The sequence below is a fragment of the Ctenopharyngodon idella genome, chromosome 2 (assembly GCF_019924925.1).
Source record: "Ctenopharyngodon idella isolate HZGC_01 chromosome 2, HZGC01, whole genome shotgun sequence".
Taxonomy (NCBI): Eukaryota; Metazoa; Chordata; class Actinopteri; order Cypriniformes; family Xenocyprididae; genus Ctenopharyngodon; species Ctenopharyngodon idella.
In genome coordinates, this window is record NC_067221.1 from 10,645,688 (window position 1) to 10,666,320 (window position 20,633).

Below are 20,633 nucleotides of genomic sequence, written 5' to 3' on the forward strand. Positions count from 1 at the left end.
CATTAAATTGATCAAAAGCGACAGTAAAGCCATTTATAATGTTACAAAATATTATTTCAAATAAACATTGAACTTTCTATGCATCAAAGAATCCTGAGAAAAAAAAAACAAAAAAATCACGGTTTCCACAAAAATATTAAGCAGCAAAACTGTCTTCAACATTGATAATAATAATAAATGTTTCTTGATTACCAAATTAGCTTATTAGAATGATTTCTAAAGGATCATGTGACACTGAAGACTGGAGTAATGATGCTGAAAATTAGGGTTGCCAGGTTTTCAGAACAAAACCGCCCAACGGCTACTTAAAACTAGCCCAATAGCTTTTCAGGGGGGTAAAATCCACATTTGTGGCAGGGATTCCCTGGTAAAATTCGCATTCAGGGGCTAAACGTCACATAATTGGATTTGTTTCAACCCACGGACATGAAAAACAACCCCTGAGAACGGTGTTAAAGTAGCCCAATTCTGCGAGAAAACCGCAGACTTGGCAACACTGCTGAAAATACAGCTTTGTCATCAAAGGATTAAATTACATTTTAAATATATTAAAATAGAAGAGTCATTTTAAATTGTAATAATATTTCATAATATTACTGTTTTACAGTATTTTTGATCAAATAATGTATTGGTGAGCATAAGAGATTTCTTTCAAAAACATTTTATAAAATCTTACCAGCCCCAAACTTTTGAATGGTAGTGTAGCTCTGCAACCTAGACAATCTAGGCGTCATCTAAGCTATTCAGGTGAAGTTGTATCCACAGTTTTCTTTAGTACTTCCTGTAGGTGTGACTGGCTTGTAGAGCACTTCTCATTCTACTGCTCCCACAAAAGCTCAACACCTCAAACTTGGATTCATTCTTCGCATTTGTCGGTGTCAGATGTGTCTTTTTTCTTTTAAACTCTGCCTGAAGGCCAGAATCATCTCAGTCTTCTCTTCACTGTTACAAATGAAAGTGGTGTTTAGCGTGCAGCGTTCAATAAAGCCGCCAGCTGAGCACCAGTGAGGGGCTTGTTTCTCAAACTAGAGACTGTGATATACTTCTCGTCTCTCTCTGCACTGTATGATGCAGTTTGCTTTCTTCTCTCAAAGACAATAATACATGGAAAAGCCTTCAGAGAAATGTGTTTTCTTTTTGGCCTTTTTTTAAACCAAAATTCTGTACTGTAGTTTTCACACTTTCAAATTCAGCAGCACAACTGGGCTAAGAATAAGGAATGTTTCCCAAGTATCAAACTAGCGCATTAGAATAATTCCTTAAGCGAGACATTTATTTGAACTCAAATGGCAGACTGGAGTAACGGCTGCTGAAAGTAAGCCACACTGCCCCGCACTTAAGCAAAGTTGTCGCATTAATCCAGCCTTATCTAGTACTCTGCATGGAAGCAGATGCCCATCAATAATGGACGGACTCTAATAGTGTACGACTGAATGATTGATGAAAGCCTAACTGGGTGTGTGATGTGCAGCATCAGTGAGATGCTTTAGGTAAGCACTACAAATGACAGACTGGGCTGTGTGAGGGACAAGTGCAGAGAGGGAAAAGACAGATGGTGGCAAATAAGAACTGGTGCCCAGTCAGTCTTTCATGCCCGCCTCAGCCAGATGGCTCCTTCAGAGTAGTAATAACACACCCAGCAGTCCCTCTCTGCTCCAGTAGGGGGCACAGTGGAATCTGCACCTCTCAGTTTGGAGTTCTACCAACCCACAAGCTCGAGTCCCAACCCTAGTTGAACACACCTGCCTGTAAGTTTTGTGAAAACCTGAAGACCATGATTAGCTGGTTCAGGTGTGTCTGGTGGTGTATGATACTAAAAGGGATAGTTCACCCCAAAATGAGAATTCTGTTATCATTTACTCACCCTCATGCTGTTCAAACATACAAGACTTTGGTTAATCTTCAAAACACAAATTAAGATTTCTTTAATGAAACCTGAGAGGTTTCTGTCCCTCCACTGAAAGTCCAGGTAAACAAAACTAGGGGTAAGACCCAAAAAGGTCATAAAGGTCATAGTCCAAGTGGTTTAATCTAAGTCTTGTGAAGAGATAAATATCGCCAATCAATAGGACATATATAATAGAAAAAATATACAAATTAAATAAACTAAGTTTTTCCAGGTACAGTAGCCTAGGTTTATTTAACATGTAGTAAGAAATACTACAGAAATTGAATAATCAAATATAAAAATAAAACACTGTATAGTCTTCACTGTATGAATTAAATGTAATCTGATTCATATTACAGACGCTAAAGTGATTCAGTCAAAAGCAGCGAGTGATTTTTTTTATTAATGAAACACTGAATGAATGAATGCACTGATCTAATATAGTTACACATCCGATTTTCTCCTAACGGTTTACGTTCGCGTAGGACACAACAGACCATGTTTACGTAAATAACTGTGCTCGCGCTTCGGCTGTGTGTCCGTCAGCATCCTTTTTTGCGGCTTATTGTGATCATTAACATTCCAACATGTCAATAACTTTAAGTAGTACCAAGAAGTTAAAGAAGTGTAACACTTTAGAAAATCGATTTTTGAAATGTGAATTGACGCGAATCATTAGAAGATAGAATCGTGATTCATATGTGAATTAATACTACTATGTATGTGCCAATCATTATTTAGATGTTAAAAAAAAAAAGCCAAAATTAAATCTGTTCATCAAAAAGGATCATATCTCTTCACAAAACATGGATTAAACTGCACCATTATGATCTTCTAAATTTTGGTTACCTGGAATTTTAATGGAGGGACAGAAACCACTTGGGTTTCATTAAAAAAAAAAATGTAATTTGTGTTTTGAAGATTAACCAAAGTCTTATGGGTTTGGAACGAAATGAGTGGAGTAAATGATGACAATTCTCATTTTTGGGTAAACCATCCCAAGTCTACCTCAATCCAAATTAAAGTGCAATTATAATAAAATGAAAGAGTGAGAGGAAAAATATCTTTTTACTGCTGAATCAAATAATATTTCTCACCTGGATATGGCACTCTGCCCTTGGTCACCAGCTCAGTCAGCAGGATACCGAAGGACCAGACGTCAGATTTGATGGTGAATCGGCCGTACAGAGCTGCCTCTGGTGCAGTCCACTTAATGGGAAACTTGGCTCCTAGAGGAACAATGGCACGCAATCTCTAAATTACTGCAGTAGAGTCAATGACTATTACTAAAGCAAAGCAAATGTCAGCATTTTAAAACATCCCGTCGACTTCTAAATGGGTATTTATTTATTTTTTACCATGTTTTTGATAGTTAAAGTAGCAAAGGAAATCTGTTATATATATATATATGTGTGTGTGTGTGTGTGTATGTATGTATGCATGTATGTATATACATATATATTATATTATATTATATTATATAAAATCCTCCCATACATCGATCAAGAAGGAAAAACTCCCTGCAAGGAAAAATCATCATTCAACATTTATGTAGGAAATGGCAAGTCAACTTGTTCTTCACAGTCACAGTGCATTCTGGGAGATAATGGATTCAAACAGTAATTGAGGTAATTCTGCATGATTAGATTGCCTTGTAATTTCCAGCACAATGGCTTTTGTTGCCAGTAGCAGCATTGTTCTAAACAAAAGATGGTGAGTTACATATTTCACCGCGCATATTTTGTGTATGACCATTTACTCTTTTTACTCTTATTAAAAGGTCTGATTCTGTGGATGAACCCCCATTTTCAAATTAAGCTTTGGGTTTATATCAATGTTTAAGACCATGACGGTTTGAATTACAAGTGAACAAAATGTTTGATACATGTCACTTGTGCTTAAAGCATTCACCTAAATAAATCATTGAACATGAAATTATACAATTAAAAATATATAGGCTATGATTTCCATTCAGGCTTTGTAAATAAAAGTTGCACGGTGGTAGAATAATAATGATAGTGTTTAAATTATTTTTGATTCACTTTCTTAATCCACTATTCATTCACAACCCAGCGGAATATTATTCTAGCAATATAATAATATAATTTTGCATAATATTATAACATTATGCGCTGCTCATATACACTACTGCACTGGAAAAAGGAGACCAGAAATATTTATACATTCATATAAAACTCCCTTAGTCAGATGGCAATACGTGATTGGAATTTAAAGTGCATAATAATCGTGATATTTCAAATATCCGCAATCAAGAAAAATCATGACCAGGAAATTGTGTAATTATCGCTTCAGGCCGAATTATAGAAAGTGTTAATATCGCATTTCCATCCACATACCTTGTCTAGCAGTGTATTCATTGTCTTCAATCAGTCTAGCCAGGCCAAAGTCAGCGATCTTGCAGACCAGATTGTCTCCCACCAGGATGTTAGCAGCCCTCAGGTCTCTGTGGATGTAGTTCATCCTCTCGATGAAGGCCATGCCATCTGCAATCTAGACAAGACAACAGGAAATCAAGCCTGCAGAAATGCTTCTAAAAGCCAACCTGTCAGATCCAGTCATGGAAATCTTATTTTAGGAGCACCGGAATGCTGCATTTATGGGTTCATATAAGGGGGCACATGTTTGAGGTTTCAGTGCTTAAAAATCTACATTTTAACCAAATGTTCAAATGTGAAAACAGCAGCTCCAAATAGCTGCTAGTGGGTGAAATCTACAAAGCAAGCCAACAGGTTGCTAAACACAAGCTTAAAAGAAAAAAACAGAAAACAGGACAAAATATTCTTGAGGGAATTTAACAAACAATCTCAGACGGAAAAACTGTCCAAAAGGTTTTCATAAGAATCGTCTTGCAAGCTGAGATGTGAGAGGGAGATTGAAGCCTCAGCCAAGCAATGCGGCAGTGATGGGAGCTCAGGGAGGTGAGAGAGAGAGCGAGCGCAAGAGGAGGGAGGAACGTGAGAGAGAAACAGCAAGCTTTTTTAAGCGAACAGAGCAGAATTGAGTAGACACATTAAAGTGAAGTGGCCCCACAAGAGTGGCGGTTAAGTGCTCCAGGCATTAGGCGGGAAATGAGGATCATAGTGCCTGGGAGAGACACACGGGCAGCAGGATGTCATATCAGATATGAAATAAATATGACAGCCAGATGGAGGTTGAAACAGAAACCCTGCCGCTCTGGGAGATGCCGCTTGTCCAGGTTCACTGTGACATGCTTCTGCTAATGACTGGGCAGCTGTGTGTTACTAAATGTGGAAGAGGAAAACAAAGCTGGCTGGTTAACAGTGGATCGGGGTTGGGTTTCTCTCTCACCTGAGCAGCCATGTCTACCAGCTGGGGCAGCTTGAGATACTTGCCCTCACCCTCCTTCAAGAAGTCCAGCAAACTCCCTGAAAGAGAGAAGCGCAGAGTAAAGCAATTGATATAATATGAAATAATGTTAATATAATCATAAACATACATAATATATTTAACATTTATTCAAATTAAATCAATATAATTTTTAAAAATAATTGTATTGTTCTTATATTTTTGTCATAACCATCTCAACACCAAATTATAAAATGTATTTTATATTATTTATATTTTAATTATATAAATAATATAATGAAACATACTTAGAAAATGTATGAGACTTCCGTTTTATTAGCCGCTATAGGGAAATAATGAGAAGAATATCAAAGTGCCGTAAACTGCAAAACTGTTCGCGTTACAAACAAGCGTGTTTATAATTAAGACAATACATCAAAATATTATGGTAAGAAATACCAGTTTGCAATATCAAGCAGCTGTTCAAAACAGCTATTTTTAGCAGTTTTGAACAGCTAAAAATAACTGGAAGCGAATGACACCGGAAGCAAGACACATTAAATAACAAATGGCTGCGCCCGCTCTTACCAGAAAAATAAGGTAAAATATAAAATGTATGTGTGTGTGTGTGTGTGTGTGTGTGTGTATATATTATATAATATATGAACATTTTTTTCTTTGTGTTTTTCATGTCCAGACGACAACATTGTCAAAACAATCCCCGTTCACATAGATCTGCGAAAACCACTAAAAACATGTATTATGCTGCTAGGCCGCCAATGTCACTTTGTAAAGAAACACTACAAGCCTATAAACTGAACACATAATACACACAAGCTTTAAATTACCATTTTCACAAATTCGCGTTTCTGTAGATTGCACAGCGACAATAACGGTATCGGTTTCAAAAACTGGCTTCCAAGTTTTCAAAAGTTTGTGTTTTCAGGCACCCAAAACGGTGTTGTGTAAATGAACGACCAAAATGCATAAAGGCCAGGGCCCGTATTCATGAAAATTCTTAGTGCAAGAGTTGCTCCTAGTGACAAAATTCTAAAGAAATGTGGGCACTTCTTAAAACTAAAGAAAAAATCCTAGTAAAGAAAAAATTTAAAAAATTAACCCTTAAGAGAAGTTGTAAGGTCCAAAATAGTTAGGAGTATGGATGAGGACTTTTAAGAGGCTTAAGAGTCTCTTTAGCAGTGGAGAAAATGGACAAAACGCAAAGAGGGAGAAAAAAAATGTGTTGCAGACAATGGATGACAGTGAGTTAATAAGACGCTACATATTAGATTGTGCAGGGATTATGTTTGTGACCGATTTTATTAGAGACACGCTAACATCTCAGACACAGCGCAGAAATGGCCAAAATTACGCCTGTAATTTCAAAGTGAAGGCTCATAATACACCCTACTTAAAAGCGCTCTTCTTTTTTTTTCCTTCTTGGACAACCAACCAATCACAGTCTTCAAAAGACTGTGTCATACCTAGCAACGGGGTCAGCCCCACCTCCTCACTAAGATGAAGGTTTTTGTCACTTCCTTGCTAAGGGTTGCTCTTTAGATCCCGAGGTCCCGAATCACTCTTAAGCTAAGACTCTTAGATAGAAATTTTTAAGCTAAATTAGGAGCTTTCTGAGAGGATTCTTAGAAGCTTTAAGAATACAGGCCCTGGTTTCACAAACTGGGCTTAGATTAAGCTAGGATTAGGCCTTAGCTCAATTAGGACATTTAAGTAGCATTAAAAACATTACTGGTGTGCATCTTGAGACAAAACAATGACACTGACATTTTAAGATGTATTAGTGTAAGTTGCTTTCAGTTAAAACAGCTCAAACATGCATTTTAGTCTGGGACCAACTTGTCTGTGAAACCAGAGGAGAAAGTTTTTAGTTAAAAACAGTGTTGTGTAAACGCCCCCTACAATGATAAAAATAGTTACAAAATAAATTCCTTAAATTATTAATGAATATGGGTCAAGATGCTGTTGTGTCAGAAATGACAGAATTGCTTGAACTGTCTGGAGCTTAAAAATAAACAGGAAGTAAGGAACAAGAGCGCAAGCTACCTTTGCCCATGTACTCAGTGACGATGTAAATTGGCTCCTCGGACACAACGGCATACAGGGGCACCAGCTTGTCATGCCGAAGCTTCTTCATGATCTGGGCCTCCTGCAGGAAGGCTTCAGGAGACATGGTGCCTGGCTTCAGAGTCTTTATAGCTACTTTAGTTGTGCCATTCCAAGTACCTAGAAAAAAAAGAATGAAAATGAGAGTGCAAAAGAAAGAAATCAAAACAACATTACACAAATAAACAATGTTTTTGAAGAGCAAAAACACTGTTTAATCCAGAAGTGGAACTGAAGTCTTAATTCTTTTATTTTACAATAAAATGTAGCAGTAATGACACAGATTGCCAGCTCATGACAAAATAGTTATGTGGAGCCTATTATGTGTGTTGAAACAAACATACACACAATTCCTGACATAGTTTTCTATGATGTGGCATGTTGGAGCTTGCAGCGAGGCAAGCTTTAAGAGCGGTGACGAAAGACGCGGGTACTTAATAATAACCCACTTTCACACCTCCCTCTAGGACTCTGGTGTATTTGCAAAAACAACAGACGTATATGAAATTCACTGTAGGAGAATAGGGTAAAGTGTTCCAGGTGCTTTGGGGAATGAGTTTGAGTTGTATGTGCATTTGTCTTACCCATCCAGACCTCTCCAAAGCAGCCTTGACCCAGCTTGAGCTCCAGACGCAGTGACTCTCGTGGGATTTCCCATGCGTCTTTAGCCAGACCTTGAGTCTGGGGCTTCACCGTCGGACACACTGCGGTCAGTCGGTAGCACAACCCATCTGCATGCTCTACACACACACACACACACACACACACACACACACACACACACACACGAAGAGTGATTTCAGAGAGAACACAACAGTCATAAACCCTATGCAGATGAGACTAGTTTTCCCTGAGGGAAATTACGCCTGTGACACCCATATCCAGACAATAGACACTCCCTTAATAAAAACTACTGTGATCTCAATACTGTTTAGATCAGTACATAATGTCCTGTGTTAAAAACTGTAACTCAAACGTCATTTAAAAACAAATAGCATAGAGAGCGAGAGAAAAATTGAGCAAAATGAACAGATGCCATTCTGAATGAAACAAGGTCTGTGATATTTTCCCAAACAGTAGAGGACCATAAAAGAACAAGACTGCAAAATGACCTAGGTGAGGGCAAAAGTCATTCATCATTTATCCAGCCATAAAACCAATTAATCACTGTCTTTCAACAAAATGATTAAAATCTTTACAAAGCGGGTCTCACAGAGAGAGCCAGACAAGGACTGATGGCCTTTCATTAAGCCTTGACATTCTTCAGATAAGATGAATCTGAACAGCAAATTTGTTTCTTTCACAGGCCCTCAGGTCTGCAACAGGTTGAATGAAAGGCCTGACAGAAAACAATTAAATCCACTACTCAGTGGGAATTTAAACATTTCAAAATCATAGACATTAATGGCAAGTTAGTCCTCCCTAACAGCATCCACTCTTCAGGCAAGATTTTCTACTACATTTTGGAACTTTGCTATGGTAATTGAGTTGGGATTTACACTACTGTTCAAAAGTTTGGAGGCAGTAAGATTATTCTTAAAGTTGCAGTCCATAAGTTTTGCCTCTTTGTCACCATCTCTGTTTGAAACCTGCAATTGCAGTTATTTGTGGAATTCTCTTTATGGGGTTGTGCATCGGCACAGCTCCTCAGCGCGGATGAATCTAATGTTTGCTGTCAGTCACCACATCGGTGTGGATACTGTACTTCAGAATCACAGATTCTGCGTCTTGAAAGTATGACCAAAATAAGAATTTTCACTAGAAAATGTCATCTGAACAAGTAAGTAACAAATCTGTCACTTCTGTCACAGAAAAAAAGTATTACAATAAATCGTGCTACCAATGGTGATTAAATCTAATGATCGCTTAGCTCATATCACAACAAACTGTGCAAATTATTATTATTGTTATACTTTGTTCTCAAATTGTTAATATTAAAAACATCAGTATTGCGTGACTATGTTTATTTAGTGTATATTAGCGTTACCTATAGATTTCGATTTCTGTAGCCACTCCGCAGTCTTATGCTTTTACGGGTCAATCTCCAGTTGTCACTGATAATTGTCATTTGGACCTTTCTGGATTACAATCCGCCATCAAAACGATAAGTTTAATTATTGCAGCTGCTGTGAGAAAAGGCTATAAATGATCAGCCGCTTGTAGCATCCTCACATGATATAGCCTACTAGCAGGGACTCCTCCTTTATGTAAACAGACGTGACGTAATAATGCAAAGACAAACAGCAGCATGCTTGAATTTCCTGTGGAAACCCACCAGTACCACCCGAATTAGAAAACATTATTACAAGCTTACCGTTGTGAATCGGGCTAAGGTAAAGAGATAGTTTTGAACACTGGCTGTTCATGTATCAAACTGATTTTGGATCATTTTTAGCCAAAAAAAGTTACGGCCTGCAGCTTTAAAGGATTGTATACTTTTATTCAGCAAGGATGCATTAAATCAGGGGTTTTCAAAGTCGAAGACGGTGGGCCTCCCTTTTGACACACCGTACACTATAGTGCCTCCCCACCCCCCAATTTTTACTCATTTTCAATAGCGATCAGTGCGCCGAGAGCGCCGCAAATACACGTTTTGTTTGCGCATCAATAATAACAGACTCTCGTCTCGTGTACGACTCCTGTATGTCACTGTAATTTGATTACATTCGTCATCCATCAAAACTTTACTAGCGTGACACTGGTTTGCTTTATCCAATCAAGAGAGATGCACATCATATGCTCATGCAGCGGTTGGGTGTTTTGAGCCGTCGTTCAGTCTGTATTTCACAGCAGGATGAGAAATGGCTTGGGGGAGAAAAAAAAAAAAAAAAAAGGAGGAGAGAGATAGTGCTTTGAAAAAGGAGAGATAGTGCTTTGAAAGCAAATACACTATTCTCTCTGCCATCTCTGATGAAATTGGCTGGGTTTTCTCTGCATTAGGGCTGTTTTGGACTGACTGTTTGAATGCATTTGCTTACTGGATCCTTGGACTTAAAACTTTCCAGAAGTTTGAGGAGGAGAGAGAAATATAATGTCTCTTGTCCAAAAACCTGCTTCTTTATGCTTTTTAAAGCATTGTTTCCCCTAAAATGTATTGACTGAAATGATTAATCATCAATTAATTTAATGATTTTTTTTTTTTACCACTTTGCGCACATGCTCTGGCAGCCCCCTCCCCCTCCACACTTTGAAAACCCCTGCATTAAATTGTTTAAAAGTGACAGTAAAGACATTTATAATGCTACAAAAGATTATTATTTTAAATAAATGCTGTTCTTTTGAACTTTCTATTTATCAAAGAATCCTGGAAAAAAAAAAAAAAAAAATGTATCACAGTTTTCACAGAAAAATTAAGTAATATAAGAATATATATTTTTAAACAAAACAGTAGCTGGGCTTGTGGACGCTTGTTTCAGACCAAGCTCAATAAACCATTTATACATGATGCATTGTTAAGCTGGAAAAGAATAGGTACACCCTGTTCTACTGTAAATGTTTGTCTAAGGAGACCTGCTAGCAATGAGTGTAGCTGAAAACCAAACCTTTTTATTAGAGTGTTCACATACTTTTTGTCATGTAGTTTATAATAAGCATTGAGAGTTTAACCGCTGAGGTAAACATATCATTGGTTTGATGGCTTGACAAAAACCACAATTAGGAGAATGTGATGGTTTAGCTTTGTGGGGACTGACGTCAGCTACAACAACAGCGCTGTGGCAGGACACGTAACGTCTCATAAGATCAAAGAGGTGTCGATGTCAAAAGCCCTAAGACATTCTCCTGTGAAAACTAAGCCAAGATTAACTGACAGTCTGGGTGAACGAGGACACATTTCTCACAGCAGACGTCAGACACCTGTTAGCGCTAGTCATAGTGAGACCCCCAAGCTTCAAACCAACACCCTGCCATCTCCACAAGCCTGGTATTCAGGGCTTCTGTACTTCTCACAAAGTTTCTGGCCATGTCAAGTTTTGCTCAAAACCCTTAAAGTCCATTTGAATTGAAAGAAGATCCAATAAACAATATTGTTTCTTCAGGTTTTTCGACACTACTGTTCAAAAGTTTGAGGTAAAACAGTAAAACAGTTATTTTACATTTTAAATGACTGTTTTTACTGTATTTTGATCAAATAGTTACAGCCTGAGCATAAGAAGCTTCTTTCAAAAACATAAAAATATTCTCAACTGCAAACTTTTGAATGGTAGTGAATGCAATAAAATGCAAGACATCATATAACTTCAGTAGAACTCAAAACTTGAGCTAACTGAACGTGCTAACCTGTGTAATGCTTCACCAGTTTCTGTAGAGTGTCAAACTGAGCTCTTGTGGTGATGTAATAGCCTCCATTGTCAAGCTTTCGGATTTTGTAGTGTTTCACGTTGTCTCCCTTCATCTCATCCCAGTCCCGTATTGAGAGAGAGTAAGCCCCTGCCAGGAGGAGAGGAAGGAATGGATTCAAAATATTTCTTCTTTGGTTTGGGTTTGAGTACCAGTGCTGTACATTTCTTAAGAGAGATAGCAATACGCTTACCTTTAGTGGTCTCACTTTCTCTGACCAAAAAAGTGCCCCGCTGGTTTCCAGGAACCAGTAGCAGTCGCTCAGCATCTTTACGACCCATTTTTCCAAAGTACCATCTGTGAGACGGAAATAAATGAAAATAAATCACTTGCCCGGCCATGTAAAAGTTTGGAATGCTGTGGAACATATAAAAGGCAGTCTGAAACTAAACTAGTATTTTAAAAAAAAAAGTCTGATGAAGAATGTGCTATTCTCTGAAAAGAGAGTTGATTCAATTGTTCTGTATCTGTCCTGGATGAATTAGTCAGTGTCCAGATAACTGGAAAAATAAGAAATAGATGTAATATATATATATATATATATATATATATATATATATATATATATATATATATATATATATATATTTTTTTTTTTTTTTTTTCTCCAGGATTTTTTGATTAATATAAAGAACACCATTTATTATAGTACATATTATTATATATTTAACATATCCCTGATGAATAAAAATGAATTTCTTTTTTTTTTTTTTAAATATTAGTGTATCTTGAAGCCTAAAGGAGTTCAAATTATCTATCATGATAACTGTTGATTTATAGCTTGATTTGTTATAAAGCAGTAAAAAAAATATCAAGGCATATTTCTACACTTTTTTTTAAATGAACAATGCAGAATGCCATTTAATCATGTTAATTAATTAGAATTTATATGAACCAATAAACATAATATACAATAAAGCTACATGAAGACCTCTGTGAAGATTTTTACAAACAAATCATTGAATCACAATTGATTCACTGAAATAGATGGTTAAAACCGATTTTCAGAAATAAATTCAGTTTAAATCAGAGACTATAATATATATATATATATATATATATATATATATATATATATATATGAAATAATATGGGTGAAGAAGGAAGTAACACCGAAAGAGAGAGAAACGTAAAGTTTGTAACTCAAAAAGAGAGTCTTTTGTCTCGCAGTCATGCGTTTGTTGGTGTGCTTGTCAGCACCAGGGCTCTGGGCGTACGTGTGACCGGCCATCACGCTCTCTTAATTACGGCATGAAGAGATGAGATGATTGGATAAGCACAGGAGGAGAGGAGTTACTTACTCTTCTGCTTGGATGGAGTCTGCAGGGGCCACGTAATTGCTGGGAATGTAGCCCTTCTGCCCTGTGTTGATGGAGCGAGCCTCCCACCAGTCTCCCTCTCTATGGGCCAAAGCAAAAGACACAACCAAGTTATCAGGCTCATGTCCTTCACCACAAACAGAAAACTATTTAGCAACAAGCCTGTGTCTGCAGGCTGTGTTATCAATAGTAAAAATGCAGGGATGTGAAGGAATTTGAAGTGTATGATTAAAATGTCAGGGTCATTACTGAGGGAAAAAAATCTGAGTAGTGAGCATTTATTGAACGCCAAACATGGCTGGTGGTTGAACAGATGGCCCATTATGGAAACACATTAACCCAGACAGATTTCGCCCTCGATGAGCTTGGAATACAATGATGGATTAAAAAAGAAAACAAATATATAAATAAATACACAGACACATAATACACACGTTTGTATGACTATCTTTGACATTCACTGATATAATGAAATCCCTGATCCGCTTACCATAACCTTAACCATCACAACCAAATGGCTAACCCTACCCTAAAACCAAATGTTAACCCTTAAAATAGCCCTTTAAAGGGGTGTCAGAGAGTGAGGACCAGCCAAAAAAAAAAACTCAAACTGGTCCTTAAAAGGTAACTATAGACTATAGAGTGGACGTGTGTGGAGGAAAGGAAGAGGAAAGGAACTCACGTGTTGTTGATGATCTGAAATCTATCGCCTTTCTTGAAGGAAAGGTCATCTGATGTCCTGGCTTCATAATCATATAAGGCCACAAAGAAAGTTACGCCACCTGCAAGAAAAATCAATGACGGTTGAATGTTTAAAGATTGTGTAAAGATGCAAATCACAGGCTCAGACAAGCAATACAATAATAAGACGCTAATAGCTAGTTAGCTGCTCCCAAGTAACTTAATTTTTCATTTGTGCCACATAATAGAGTTTAGTTAAGCATTTATAGACATGCTGAATGACGTGTCCATTGATTTTTGTTCCCGGCTTGGTCGTCTACAGTCAGTTATCATTAGCCGGCTCGCTCTTTGTCTCGGCAATATAAACAATGGGATTTTCTCCAGCACGGTTTATGGATGGCCCAGTTGGACACAAAGTAGAAAGACAGCAGAGCTGAGATGGTTTTAAGTGTGAGGGAGGACAAAAGGAACGGGTTGGATTAAACCTAAAGAGGCCCCCGAGACCAGATTATCCATTAGTGAAGAACAGAGGGCCGACCCGCTGATTACATCCACTATGCCACACACAGACAGGCACACACAGATCTGCCAAGTCAAGAAGCCTAACGGGTATGACGTGTACATGGGTGCTGTTTTTTTTTTTTTTTCTGTCTGACTATTAATTTGGATCAGGTTTTAACCTGCAGACAAAGTGTTCATGATGAGTAATTAGGGTTGTCACAATAGCAAAATTGCATTAGTTGATACTGCTACCAGCTAAATGTCTTATTACAACTGCGATACACAGCAAAAACTCTAAAAAATAATAATATATTAATGTGTATTGTAATTGCAAATATATTAATGTTAATCATTTATATATATATATATATACACACATACATACATACATACATACATACACCGAATGCTCAAGGCAGTTGGACATAGTGGTGTATTAGAGGTAAAAAAAATGATATAAATACTGTTCGGTTTCTCACACAAACCGATCGTTTCGTGTCTTAGGACATCAATGTGTCGTCACGAGCCGCAGGGTTTGATTTGGATTTGTCTGTGCATGTTTTTTTGAATCTTATAAATGGAGTTCCCATTGACAAGCATTATCCGACTGACAGACCGCAACAGTTGGAGTTAAAAATCATCATGTGTTCTACTGAAGAAACAAAGTCACCTACATCTTGGATGCCCTGGGGGTAAGCAGATAAACATCAAATTTTCATTTTTGGGTGAACTATCCCTTTAATAATCATAATAATAATAATAATAATAATAATAATAATAATGTTGTCATCATTATTAAAACTTCCTTTGCAATTGTAAAAATCGTTTAATGCACTGTGCAGTTCATTTCCACATACAGTATTCTGAAGAATATTGGCACATTTTCAAATCAGATCTAGACCTTTTGAAAACTTTTGAGCACCCTCCATTGATGTCATTTCATAGAGCAAAGAATTTAATAACTCCTTAGTCAGGGCTGATGCATAAGTCCTTCCAAGCCTTAATCATTTGCAATTCCTCCTGTTAACTACAAGTGTGGAAACTGTACCCAATGTCAATACACTAGGAGGATGAAATATTTTTCACACCCTAGAACAGGCAAAAAATTTATTTATAAAAAGCATAGTCACCTGTAATTCATTTATGCTATACTTTGTCCATGTGGATTGTCCATGTCCATTTCAAAGAGCATCCACATTCTATCTGCAGGTTCTTTTATTTTAGTATTGAACAAGTTTATTCATCAGGCCGGGGAGGAGATATTGATGTGAATGGCAGATCTTGGGAAACTTTTACTTTACATACATTGTTTCCCAAAGGGCTATGGTATGTTCTATTGATGTTTCTCTTTTTCCCTCTTAATCCTGTTATAAAGCCACTCTCGCAATTAGTAGAGTTCACCTATTGCTAATTGTAAGAGTGTATAAAGCAGTGTGTGATATAGTTGTTCTTGATGTCTGATGAGGGCCTTGACAATGTCCGAAATGTTACTTGTTTTAATAAAGTTTTTTTTTCTAGAGTGAGTGTTGCACCTTTTCTTCAATTGGGATTATCCCACTTATACCATAGTCATTTACCAGCAATTGAACAGTTAAAGTTGTTATTGATGTTTGCAGCACAATATTGTCAGGAAGGGTAAAAATAACTTCTTTTTTTTTACATCAGTTAAGTATAATTTCAAAGATGCCAGAAAGAATATATTTTATGTGGGTCTTTTGCCCGCTCGCACTGACTGACACCGACAAGATCTTAAAAACTCTCCGGATTTTCCCTGGAGACGATTTCCATCAGACCGCACTGGATTTAGCAGTTAAGCAAAGACTATCAGATCAAATGCTGCCTGAAAAAGCAGATCCATGAACAGCGCTTGCCCTGTGACAAGACATGATGTGATAATTACACTATTTATAGCCCGACTGAATAAAAACTGTGGCGTTTACAGAGAACACACAAAGATCTAATTATTTCAGTTTTCTGCTGTAGACACATATCGCATTTATACCCAGCCTCTTAGAGTCAGGGAGAGCAAGACTTGGTATCAAGAGATCTCTTCACGGCCTGAAGCAGAACAGAGAAATTATCACTGAACAAAGAGGAATAAATCACATTAGTTCCCCTTTCTTTTATTTAGGCCTACTACAACTGCAGCTTGTAATTCTAATTTAATGAAACACTGGATATATTGTTTTAGTGGTCTCATTTACATAACATCTGGCTTCTATGAACTCTGATTTCATAAAAGTGCTTACATACACAAACAAAACACCAAACACAACACAACCTTTATCCTCATGGTGACTCTGAGCTTTTGAATGAGCTATGGTGCTATAGATGCCATATTTAATTTGAGATCAACAAAATGAGGCTGTGAGGGATATATAAATATATAGGGATATGTAAATATCATGTTGATGTGGGATAAAATCCATTATATTTTGGATCAAATCAATCGTTCGTTCGTTTTATAAATGAGGCCCCTGGAATGGAGAAATTTCAAAACCCGTGATCCATGAGGCCAGACCTGATATCAGACATCTGATATGGTTTCTTAGGAATTCTTCTTTCCTTATACAAAGCTACTTCACAGAAATTCAGGTAGAGCTCTTATCACTCATCCACTCACCTGTGACGGCACCAGGGAAGGGGTTGCTCACAGCAACAGTGGAGAAGGAAGAGGAGGCTCCACCAAAGGGTGTGATGACAGAGGAGGATCCACCGAATGGGGTAAGCCCAGTTGTGCGGCTGTTGAAGTTGTTGGTGGGGCCCTTCAGGGCAGGTGACTGGCCCATCTGGGTGGGGTCTGGTCCGTATAGACCCATGTGTGACACAGGAGTGGGATTGGTGGGATCTGGTCGGTACTTCTGTGTAGGACCCTTGTCCTCTTTACTCTTGACACAGCCCATAGTCAAGCCTGTGAAGAATGGAGTTAATATTTACCAGCTCACAGACATGCATCAGATTTTTTACGTTCACTAAAGACAGAACTGACTGCATTTATGTAAACTTTGTATGTATTTGACAGTCAAAGTGCAATAAGATGAGAAAGATAACTTGGATTAGTAGTCGCGCTGTTAACGCATGCAAATAATTAACTTTAGCGATTGCGAAGAACTGCAATGTCACGTGTGTGTAAATGTTACGTGTTGATGTAGTAAGTGCAGCGCTTCTCGGTTCTACGTCAGAACGGCGACTCATTATTGGCCAGCTTCTGTGTCAGCATCACACGCAACGTTGGCCAATACTGAGCCGGCGTTCGGACGTAGAACCCGGAAGTGGTGCACTGTGTTTAGAACGTCAACAGCGTAGGAGACTGACAGGGAAGAGGAGAAATTGTTGAATAAAGTCATTATTTTTGTTTCTGTGCACAAAACATATTCTTGTCGCTTCATAACATTAAGGTTGAACCACTGTAGTCACATGGACTATTTTTACGATGTTTTTACAACCTTTCTGGGCCTTGATAGGTGCAATGACGTTGCTGCCTATGTGTGGTTCAGAAACCTCTCGGATTTCATCAAAAATATCTTAATTTGTGTTGAACGAAGATGAACGAAGGTCTTACAGGTTTGGAATGACATGAAGATGAGTACTTAATGACAGAAATTTCATTTTTGGGTGAACTAACCCTTTAAGTTTTACCCATAACTCCAAGTATGAGCAGGAACACCACAATTAATTTTACAGTTTATACAATAAATGAAAGTTGATGAAATGCAGAATGAAAGTGAGCATAAAAAGACAAACATGGAAAATGTTTTCACAACAAAGGAAACCCCAAATCAGACTTCAGCACGAGCATCTGCTTCCTGTTACTTGCCAAATCAAAGCTGCTTTCAACAGACTTGCCGTCATTCCACAGCAATGCACATGTCAGAGTTAATCACACGAGAGTCTTTTGAGCAGTGCTGGGTCACCGATCCATGTCCCTAACAACCCACACGAACACGTCAGGATGTGTTGACTGCACCGTGTGGTCAATGTGATAGGAGGGCTTTACCCTCAGAGGCAGAGCTCGAGAGAGTTGACAGTATAATCTCCAGACGTCCCGTCCCTGCTTGTGTTTCTGCCAGGCCTCTTTGTCTGGGATGCACTCGGCACGGCGCAGGCACACATGTGCTGAGGAATGAAGAATGCGAGTGTGGCCTTGAAGGAACAGGTGGCCCTGAGAGGAGGGTTACAAGACACAACAGGGCCACCATACATGGAACACAGATAGCTGGGAGAAACAACAAGATATAGAGTGCAACAGTCGGTTTACGGAAGTAAAAACCCATTCATTTTCTCCGTAGGGGAATTGATTTTGAATGATAACGATAACTCAACTCATTTTTTAAATAACCATGTTCAACAGTGGACCTCCTGGTGTAAAACTGCATCGCACCAAAAGATGTAGCACCCATCCACTCCCATGAAGCACTTTGAATGACACAGAGTGAGTTTCCCTACACTCTTAGACTACTTTAATTATTTCTATGGATATAGCTTAATCATAAGCTTGTTCAGAAATGGCGACAAAAGCTTAATGATTTTTTTTAAATATCATTTAATGAGAATATATAAAAAGTATTTAAAATTTCCCAATCATTTTTCAAGTTAATTATTTCAATTAATTTTTTCCCTCATTATATAGTCGTTAAGTACACGGTCTTGTACCTTTATATTTTTTTCAGATATTCAAACACTTTTTCTGCAATCCATTTTGGTTCTTCAAATCCAAATTTGTAATGTTGATTCACCTCATAGCTGGCAGGTTTGGTTCATAGCTTTTTTTTTTTTTTTTTTTTTTTTTTTTTTAAATCACTATGGTAAAAAAAGAATAGGAAAAAATACTTCCACAGAAAAGGCAGCTGAAAATGTGGGAGGCACTCTATAGAGGGGAGTGTTTCAAGTTTTGAAAAGGGAAAAACTCAAGCAAAACGACGTGATGAAAAGTGGTTGAACTTGAGTGGTTAGCTTAAAGTGGGCTGAACATGTCCTAACCTGTGGGGAAACCGCTAGAAAGGTGTCACCTCCTCAGGACAGGATAAGCCAATGACGGGTGCTTGTAAACATGCCAGCATGGGCTTTAATCAATCCCAGCTCTGAGAAGCAGTGGACAGGAAGTAACTGGAGAAAGATCTGACCTCTGATGGAAGTCATATAAAGCTCAGCACTACATCATCTGCTTTTAATACCCATAATGCAATTTCAAAGGCTAGGCCTGAGGGGACCGCAGCATCCTTTCAACGAAGAGAAAATGCATACATACATACATACCCCTGATATAGGAGTGGGCGATATGAGTAATTTTATTTCACGATAATGATATATATCATGATTAGGGATGTGTACGAGTACTCGGACGTGACAGCGACGATCAATCATGAAAACGATGATCGCTGTGACTTTAAAAAATATATTTATTTTTTTCCTGATTAGTTACTGCAGCATTCTGGGCATTCCGATTAGGACAGCACTGGCAAAATAAAGCGATACTGGATTTGAAAGCGCGCAGTGATGCCTGAAATAACTTTAATCATTATTTCATTGTTTGATTAACATTAATGACACAAACAGCAGCAGGTATATAGGTTACTGTCACTTTAAGACCGAATGCACTGATCTAATATACTGATACACATGCGCTCTCTCTCATTCTTTCTCAACTTTTTACGTTCACTTAAGACATAAATGACTGTGTTTAAGAGGATAATCACAAAGACAGGCATTTTGACAACTAAGTGTTTGACTGTTCAAGCTCAATTAGGTGGCAAAAAGAACTCAGTTTGAGACTTACGCTCTCTATGAGCAGGGGCTTCATGTGCGCCTGCCTCTCAGACAGCACTCAGAAACCATCTCTCAGGCAGCACACATACATACCGAAAGAAGTTCTCTTTCGCTGCTTATTGCGCATAAGTGGTTTAAAATCACTTGTTTTTAAACAGCAATGTTAAAAAATGCATGAAAATGATAAGCTTTCGTGACGGCGCAGCACGGCAACGTCACTTGAGCGTAACCGCGATAAGATAGAAGATAGTCCAAACTCTCTACTGGTTGACAAATTTCTACCGGTTAATCGTGTCTACCGGTATATCGCCCACCCCTACCCTGACAAATGAGATTCAATCAGATCCACCTCGACCTCTGTTAGAATTTTCAAGTTTACGAATCATTCTCACTTGTAGATCGGGTGTAAATGAGTCATGATGCCAATAAAACATCACTCCCATTACTGCAAGTGTGACATCATGTGCCTGCAGTGGACACTGATTTGTCGATCATGATGGGAGTGATTTAGTTTTGTAGCATCGCTCTCGCTCGCAGTGCGCACAGAGTATATAATGACAATGCTGTTGGACTCGGACTAAAAACAGAGCACCAAACATGAGCGCAATCTGAGCACAATCTGAGCTTTGTAAGAGAGCTGCTTGGTGCTCTGTGTGTGACAAGCACACAGAGCTGATGAGGCTGAGAGT

The 20,633-nt window shown here is 38.1% G+C and overlaps 1 protein-coding gene across 1 annotated transcript in view; it reads right to left on the reverse strand.

The window, feature by feature from the left end:
* Nucleotides 1–20,633, reverse strand: part of yes1 (YES proto-oncogene 1, Src family tyrosine kinase) — a 32,750-nt gene that overhangs the window by 2,708 nt on the left and 9,409 nt on the right. Inside the window, exons 2-11 of the mRNA XM_051918248.1 lie at nucleotides 16,802–17,089; nucleotides 13,679–13,778; nucleotides 12,979–13,077; nucleotides 11,871–11,974; nucleotides 11,618–11,767; nucleotides 7,924–8,079; nucleotides 7,280–7,459; nucleotides 5,219–5,295; nucleotides 4,246–4,399; nucleotides 2,986–3,117 (exon numbers count right to left, since the gene is read on the reverse strand). Coding sequence (XP_051774208.1) covers nucleotides 2,986–3,117; nucleotides 4,246–4,399; nucleotides 5,219–5,295; nucleotides 7,280–7,459; nucleotides 7,924–8,079; nucleotides 11,618–11,767; nucleotides 11,871–11,974; nucleotides 12,979–13,077; nucleotides 13,679–13,778; nucleotides 16,802–17,081 — 1,432 coding nt within the window. The 5' untranslated portion in view covers nucleotides 17,082–17,089. The remainder of the gene's footprint in view (nucleotides 1–2,985; nucleotides 3,118–4,245; nucleotides 4,400–5,218; nucleotides 5,296–7,279; nucleotides 7,460–7,923; nucleotides 8,080–11,617; nucleotides 11,768–11,870; nucleotides 11,975–12,978; nucleotides 13,078–13,678; nucleotides 13,779–16,801; nucleotides 17,090–20,633) is intronic.